The sequence below is a fragment of the Medicago truncatula genome, chromosome 4, assembly GCF_003473485.1.
Source record: "Medicago truncatula cultivar Jemalong A17 chromosome 4, MtrunA17r5.0-ANR, whole genome shotgun sequence".
In the NCBI taxonomy this organism is placed as follows: domain Eukaryota; kingdom Viridiplantae; phylum Streptophyta; class Magnoliopsida; order Fabales; family Fabaceae; genus Medicago; species Medicago truncatula.
Genome location: NC_053045.1, coordinates 16,279,074 through 16,287,513, shown reverse-complemented (window position 1 = coordinate 16,287,513; position 8,440 = coordinate 16,279,074). Strand labels below are relative to the sequence as shown.

Sequence of the window (8,440 nt, the reverse complement as noted above, 5' to 3'; positions counted from 1 at the left end):
GGATTGTCGTTTGTTTTCATTTTCAAGAGCTGGTCGGAGAAGCGGTCCAACGGTAAAGCAGAGAAGTAGTTGATTTGATTTTACGATGAGAACGCTATCTCAGACATTTCGCTCCATCAAACGCCCAATTTCAAACCCTAAATTATCCAAATGTTCTTCATCATCGCCTAAAAAATCAGAATTAAAACCAAAATCAGAATCATCATCATGGTGTGTTTATCTCATTCTCTCCACCAATCATCCAATCAAAACCTACGTTGGCGTCACTACCAATTTCCCTCGCCGGTACCTTTCAAATTTCACCTTTTACCATTTTTCTGACCTATACGATTCATCTCTCTTGATTTCCATATTCAATTAACGTGTTATCTGAATTTGGTGCTAAAATTTGTTGTTGCATTTTTGTGATCATATGAAACGGATTTTACTTTGTATTTGTGCTATTTGTTTTTTCAATTACAATCTATGAAGCACGGACACCGGACACGACACGGACACTGACACGCCGACACAGCTAATAATTTGGAAAAATCACATAATTTAGTGTAATTATGAGTGTCGGTGTCGTGTTGGTGTCGGACACGACACGTGTCCGACACCGGGACACGCCTAATCCGAGAAGTGTCCGTGCTTCATAGATTACAATTAATGGGTTTAATCCCAAGGAAAAATTAGGAAAAATTGTTTGAAAATTACAATGCTGCCTCTGTTCTGTAAGTAATATGATCTGGTTAAAGGAAACTATAGTAGTTTGTAAAACTTGAGTTACGGGTTTGCCTATTGTTACATTCCGGTTTAATTTTGTTACATCGATGCAGTTAATTTCCTCTTATATTTTTTAAATGCTGCTGATGTATGTCATTTGATCTGGAGTTATAGAAATAGGTGTTTGATTTGTATTTATCTTAATTGTTGTAGTTTGAAGGAGCATAACGGTGATCTTAAAGGTGGTGCAAAAGCTTCACGTGCTGGAAGGCCGTGGATTTGTGCATGTATCGTTTGTGGCTTTACAAACCGAAGTGAAGGTATATATACGACTACCTTTTGTGTTCTTTTTTTAAAACACTAAACTATAAGTTGTTTTTCCATTAAACGCAGAACTATAAATTGTTTTTCCATTGTGATAATCTAACTTATGCGGAGAAAGTAAATGTTGTTATACTTGTGTTCAGCTTTTATGATTTCATTTTGTTTTAAAATATTTCCCATTTTTCTTTGATGTTCTTCCATTTGGATGTTATAGTTGAAAAGTCACCTGCCAATACAACCTGACATATGTGAGTATTTGGCCACACTACCTACCCTTAAATAGACTATTGTCATAGGAACAAAGTTCCATGTAAGAAGAATCAACAAGAGAAACCGAGGGAGGAAGAAAACTTGTGTATATTGCCTTAATGAGAAAAGAGTACAAAAGCGACTATATATATTACTATGTTAGTCTACTATAAGCATCATACATCACAAGTATAGGAACCTATCTCTTGTAACCATTCTCTAACTGTCGTTGAGCTGGCATAATAGCTTCAACATCCGCAACTGAATGCTGAGTTGATGCAGGCTTTGTGGTGTTAGTTTAAGTAGCTTTGAGCTCCTTCAACAACATATTGTACAATCACACTCCTGGAGCATACAAATTAGATGCATCAGTCTTGTTACAAATGAACCCAATACAAGGACTCCTATGGGACTTGACAATAATATTGGTTGCTTAGTCATTGGTATTGAGGTAGCGTGATAGGAACCAAATAATCCACCACAATAACACAACAAAGAATGAAGATGAAACAGATGGTAATTAAGGAAAATAGGATATTTCATTTATACGAATGAAAATGGTAAAATAGTAGAAGAGAGAGTTTCTCTAACTACTCCCAGAGCAAAGCTCCGACACAACTCATAAGAATCCTAATCTGGCCCTAAACAGAAAACTTATTCCGTCATACTCTATAACTCTTAAGAATACTCCTTTATATACAAATAAATAAAGAGAACATTCTAACTCTAATGGGCCTCTTATTATTTAGTCATAATGGCCCACTTACTAATGATCTGCTTAAACCTAATTAACTACCTACTAATTACTTAAAACATCCTCTCATTGGGTCCTAACATTGCCACTGACTAGAAAAACAGACTTGTACAATCCATGAAAAATAAGTGAACCACTCCTGCAGTATTCACATGTTGTAGCTGCCAGAGTAGTATTGAGTTTTCTTGGGTCCCATTGCTTGATAGTCGCTGAGTAATCCAATGGCCTTACCTTCTCCTTAGCTGGTGATCCTTGCATTGGATAAATGCAACTTCCAACACTTAGTAGAGCTAGAATGCCCAATTTTACTTGTCGAGAATCTTCCAACAGTAACCCATATGTGTCTGAGGGACTTTCAGCACCATCTCCAAGTGATTTCACATGATTACTCACTTTATCCGTCAGCAAGCTTGAAGCAAGATTGATGAAGGCTCATTCATCCTCACCTAAACAATTACTCTGTTTCCTTTCAACACAGAAAGTTTCGTTTTCAATCTCTTTCCCTTCCTTCACTTCCTTTTTCGTTTTCTCTCCATACCATTACTCTGTTTCGTTTTCTCCATAGTCCATACCTCATTACTTTGTTTTCTCTCCATACCCATCAATACTATTTTTAATATAACATTTGTAATGGCTTCAACTACTAATGTCAATGAAACTTCTTCAGTTGCTTCTTCAGCTCCAGTAGCTTCTTCATCTGCTGCTGCTAGGGCAAGGCCAAAAAATGAAAAAGGAAATAAAACTGATCCAGCATGGGAGTATGCTATTTCTATTAAGCAGGATAAGAAGGGTGAAATGTAGATTCTGTCAACTTCCTTTTACAGGAAGTGCTTATAGGGTTAAGCATCATTTAACTGGAACGAGTAGAGATGTTTCGCCTTGTCCGTCGGTTCCTCCGGATGTTAAGAAAGTTATGCAGGATAGGGTTGATAAGTTACAAAAGAAGTTTGCTAAAAAAAGCTAATTTGTTAGTTGTCGATGCTGCTGATGGGGACAAAGATGGTGCTGCTGATGCTGATCTTGAGATTGTTGATGGAGGCAGGGGAAAAAGAAAAAGTGTAAGCGAGATAGCACCTAAGAACATGTTTAAAAGAGGACTCACTACAATGAAACAATCCACAATCAATGGTGTGTGGAAGAAGGAAGACCGGGAAGATGCTTGTAAGGCTATTGCTCTCTCTTTTTACAATAATGTTATTCCATTTGATGTTGCAAGGTCTGATGAGTATTTTAAGATGTTTGAATATGTTGCAAAGCATGGTATAGGATTTAAGCCACACCCTCTTATCATGAGATTAGAGCTAAATATTTGGATTATTTATATGGTGAAATTAGTAAGGATTTGGCAGGACATAGAGCTGTTTGGAAGAAATATGGTTGCACAATTATGACCGATGGTTGGACTGATAGGAGGAGAAGAACTATATTGAATTTTTTGGTACATAGTCCAAAGGGAGCTTTTTTTTTTTTTAAAGTCTATTGATGCATCTGACATTACCAAAACTGCTAATAAATTTTTTTAAGATGATTGATGATGTTGTTGAAAAGATTGGAGAAGAAAATGTTGGCCATGTAGTTACGGACAATGCAACAATTTATAAGGCAGCTGGTGAGTTGTTGATGGAGAAGAGACCACATTTGTATTGGACACAATTTGCTGCTCATTGTATTGACTTGATGTTGGAGGATTTTGAGAAGAAGATCCCTCTCCATACAGATGCAATTTCTAGGGGCAAAAAGATCACGACTTATATATATGGAAGAACAAGTCTCATATCTTTGTTGCATAAGTTTACTAACCATGTTGATTTGATTCGACCAACAATGACATGTTTTGCTACCTCTTATTTGACATTGGGGTGTTTGAATGAACATCAAAATCAACTTATTGATTTGTTCAAGTCAAACGAGTGGAAGACTAGTAAACTTGCTATGAGTAAAGATGGAAAGGTCGTGCAAAATGCTGTTTTAAATAAGTTTTTTTTGAAGAATGTTTTGAACTGTCTAAGGGGTGCTTTTCCACTTGTTAAAGTGTTGCGCATGGTGGACTCGGAAGAAAAGGCAGCCATGGGATATATTTATGAAGAGATGGATCGTGCTAAAGAGAAGATTTGAACCAACTTTAATGGGGCTGCTAGGAGGTAACTATAATTCTATTTGTGCCTATTTTTTTTATCACAATCCATCTCTCCATAAATATATCTCATGGCTGCCTTTTCTTCCGAGTCCATCATGCACAGCACTTTAACATGTCGGAAAGCACCTATCAGACAGTTCAAAACATCCTTCCAAAAAAACATATTTAAAACAACATTTTTTGCACGATCTTTCCATCTTTACTCTTAGCAAGTTTACTAGTCTTCCACTCGTTTGACTTTAACAAATCAATAAGTTGATTTTGATGTTCATTCAAACACCCCAATGTCAAATAAGAGGTAGCAAAACGTGTCATTGTCGGTCGAATCAAATCAACTTTGTTAGTAAACTTATGCAAAAAAGACATGAGACTTGTTCTTCCATAAATATAAGTGGTGATCTTTTGCCCCTAGAAATTGCATCTGTACGGAGAGGGATCTTCTTCTCAAAATCCTCCACCATCAAGTCAATACAATGAGCAGCATATAGTATCCAATACAAATGTGGCCTCTTCTCCATCAACAACTCACCAGCTGCATTGTCTGTAACTACCTAGACAACATTTTCTTCTCCAATCTCTTCAACAACATCATCAATCATCTTAAAAATTTTATCAGGAGTTTTGGTAATGTAAGATGCTCAATAGACTTTAAAAAAAAAAGTTCCCTTTGGACTATGTACCAAAAAGTTCAATATAGTTCTTCTCCTCCTATCAGTCCAACCATCGGTCATAATTGTGCAACCATATTTCTCCCAAACAACTCTATGTCCTGTCAAATCCTTACTAATTTCACCATAGAAATAATCCAAATATTTAACTCTAATCTCATGATAAGAGGGTGGCTTAAATATTAAACCATGCTTTGCAACATATTCAAACATCTTAAAATACTCATCAGAGCTTGCACCATTAAATGGAATAACATTATTGTAAAAAAGGAGAGCAATAGCCTAACAAGCATCTTCCCGGTCTTCCTTCTTCCACACACCATTGATTGTGGATTGTTTCATTGTAGTGAGTCCTCTTGTAAACATGTTCTTAGGTGCTATCTCCCTTACAATTTTTCTTTTTCCCCTCCCGCCATCAACAATCTGAAGATCAGCAGCATCGACAACTAACAAATTAGCTTTTTTTAGCAACTTCTTTGGTAACTTATCAACCCTATCCTACATAATTTTCTTAACATCCGGAGGAACCGACGGGCATGGCGAAACATCTCTGCTCGTTCCAGCCAAATGATGCTTAACCCTATAAGCACTTCTTGTAAAAGGAAGCCGACGGAATCTACATTTCACCTTCTTGATCCTGCTTCAAAAGAAATAGCATACTCCAATGCTGGATCAGTTTTATTTCCTTTTGCATTTTTTGAAATAGCATACTCCAATGCTGGATCAGTTTTATTTCCTTTTGCATTTTTTGGCCTTGCCCTAACAGCAGCGGATGAAGAAGCTACTGGAGCTGAAGAAGTTTCATTGACATACTAGTTGAAGCCATTACAAATGTTATATTAAAAATAATATTGATGGGTATGGAGAGAAAACAGAGTAATGGGGTATGGACTACGGAGAAAACGAAACAGAGGAATGGTATGGAGAGAACGAAAAAGGAAGTGAAGGAAAGGAAAGATATTGAAAACGAAACTTTGTGTTGAAAAGAAAAAGAGTAATGGTTTAGGTGAGAGGAAGAATGAGAGAGAACAACGAGAATACAAGCAAGAGAGAGAATGACGGCGAGAAATTCGCCAGAAACTTTCCATGGCCGTCGTTCCTGTGTTTTAGGGTTAAGTGAGAAGTATTGAAATTTCCGGGTTTTATTATTTATAGAAACCGGGTTATTTTTTGACCCGAGCCGGTTCGGGTAGCCCAAACCAATTTTGGCAAACCCAGGTTCTTGCATCAGGAACTCATTCCTGCCAACAAACATGGGAAAAACGATTCGAAACAGGGTCGAAGCACGTTTGGGTGTGGGAAGCACATAGGATCGTCCGTTCCTACGTGCTGGGACTGGTTCCTGACTACCTTGGTCCTAGAGTAATGTAAAATAGTAGAAGAGAGAGTTTCTCTAACTACTCCTAGAGCAATGCACCGACACAACCAATTCTATTTTGGCCCCAAACTGAAAACTTCTTCGTTCATACTCTAGAACTCCTAAGAATTCCCCTTTATATACAAATAAAGAGAACATTCTAACTCGAATGGGCCTCTTATTGTTTAATCTTAATGGGCCACTTCTAATGATTTACTTAAACGGTTAAACCTAATTACTTAAAACACCCTCTCCTTTTGGATCCTAACATAGCGCTACTAGTTAGTGATATTATAATACACCATAAAGCACATTTTATTTGACAATCCACTTCGATATGTTTGGTCCTCATATAAAAAAATCAGGTTATAGAGGAAATATGGACTGCAGCTTGATTATTACAAAGCAACTTTATTTGAGATATTTCTGTAAATTTTAGTTCTTGAATTAGTTAGATTTCTCTATGAACTCACAGCAAGTCATAGTTTAGTATTCTGGGTCAGCATCGATCTGATTGCATTGCTTCTTATTTTTCCATCAAACAAGGTTACCTTACCTTGAATGAAACACAATATCATCTGAGATGGGAACTCATCTCAATTTGGGAGGTCTTTCCTGCTTTCCTGCACTACTTAGACGTAGTACTGGCTTAATATTATGTTACCCTGTAGTCACGGGGTCCCAATATCTCTCTCTCTCTCCCCGCCTCCCCCTGTCTTGACTATCTAGCTACTTATTTTGCGATTACCTGAAGGCATTCTTGCTGAATATTATAATCCTACTATCTTTTACTGATATAAAGACCTCAGTTCTTTTAAGTGCTGTGAACATATAATCAAATTACCTTTTCTGCCACTATTCAATAAGACTTACAATATGATTTGTAAAAGAAGAAACGAGGGAGCTAATTGATTGATTCTGGATTTCCTGCTTTTAATATGGTATAATGTTAACCCACTTGGGTTGGCTTGGTAATTTCAGTAGGCTAGTTTGGTTTCTTCAAAAAAGAATATGGTATAATGTTGTAGTGTTAGACTAGTGACTTAGTGTAATGAGACTTATTTTTATCAGTGGAAGAAATATTTTCCCAACTGTAATAATCTTGTCTTGTGGCTAAGTGCTGTCAAATAAAATGATGATTTTGTGTTGATTTTTAATTCTCATTTTTACAGTAGTGTTTTGGAGCGTTAGATCTGTTCAGTAATTTAGCATTATAAGCATTTTTGTCACGGGGTTGACTATTTGATAGCTCCTTTTGATAATCTAGTGTTTGGTAATTTTGGAAGTCTTTTATGTGCAAATGGGCTCTAATCCCTCTATTTCTCTTTGCATGTTTTGCAATAACTCGAAGTCATGGTAATATTATAATCCAGCTCTCTTTACTAATCTGAATAGGCTGTTATTTTCTTCCTGTGTTTAAATATCACATCTTTTTTATATTTGTTCCTTTTAAGGATTTGGATTTCTGAATTTCCAGTTGATGATTTTGTTTTGTTTTCCTTCTGCTTTTGTAGCTTGTGTATTTGAATCAAAATGGAAAGCGTTGTCAAGGAGAGTTCCCCGCAAAAAACAAAATGACGATTCCTCCAAGCAAAGCGAAAGCGAAGATCCATCACGTCCACTGCTGCAACACAGGCAAGCAGCTTTAAATAGAGTGAAAACCTCACTTGACTGCACAAACTTAGAAATTAATTGGCATTTGGATCCAATTTGATTCAACTACAACGATGTAGGTGTTTTAATTTAATAACTGTAATATATTCAAATGCCAAAACATAGGCCAAATATTTAACAGACACTTTACAATACACACAACGATTGATTATTTTAATAAAAGATCTCTGTATATCCAAGAACCAAGTCCATTGAGTATATGGAATGGAACAGTATATTATATTTCAGACCCAGCATCATTTAGTGAAAAGGACAATATTTGATACCCTTAAAATGCAAAGCATGCTATATAATCTAAATATGAGTATTAAAAAAGCAAAATAAAATATAGTCGAAAAAATTGTGATTTGACTTGTTTTAATCTACATCATATCAGTTTAAATTGAACCATCCAAGGATTGGCGGATTCTTGGCCAGCGATGAATGATTAGCGAAAAAGACATAATTTCCTCCCTAATTAAAAGAATAAAAAGCTAACTTGTACCGCTAATGACATATGTTAAGATAACTAAATACAGAAATATAGTATTGAAAATTGCGCATTTAACGTCTAAAAAGTTAAAAAAAATATT

General features: G+C 36.1%; 1 protein-coding gene across 2 annotated transcripts; it reads left to right on the top strand.

The window, feature by feature from the left end:
- On the top strand, positions 1 to 8,118 carry LOC25479421 (structure-specific endonuclease subunit slx1). 2 transcript variants are annotated; one of them, XM_024774862.2, is made up of 4 exons: positions 1 to 285; positions 919 to 1,025; positions 2,700 to 4,173; positions 7,709 to 7,837. In XM_024774862.2, exons 1-3 carry the CDS (start codon positions 86 to 88, stop codon positions 2,831 to 2,833), a joined length of 441 nt encoding a protein of 146 aa, XP_024630630.1. In that variant the 5' UTR covers positions 1 to 85; the 3' UTR covers positions 2,834 to 4,173; positions 7,709 to 7,837. The 2 variants fall into 2 exon arrangements, with proteins under 2 accessions (XP_024630630.1, XP_013443638.1); XM_013588184.3 differs by lacking the exon at positions 2,700 to 4,173 and having other exon boundaries at positions 9 to 285; positions 7,709 to 8,118.
- The last annotated feature ends 322 nt before the right edge of the window (positions 8,119 to 8,440 follow it).

What these genes read in the sequence shown, in the direction of transcription:
- LOC25479421 (XM_013588184.3), top strand. Translation starts at nt 86, where the DNA reads ATGAGAACGCTATCTCAGACATTTCGCTCCATCAAACGCCCAATTTCA. An exon ending in ACTACCAATTTCCCTCGCCG is followed by an intron (nt 286 to 918) that starts GTACCTTTCAAA and finishes TAATTGTTGTAG; the next exon opens with TTTGAAGGAGCATAACGGTG. An exon ending in CTTTACAAACCGAAGTGAAG is followed by an intron (nt 1,026 to 7,708) that starts GTATATATACGA and finishes CTGCTTTTGTAG; the next exon opens with CTTGTGTATTTGAATCAAAA.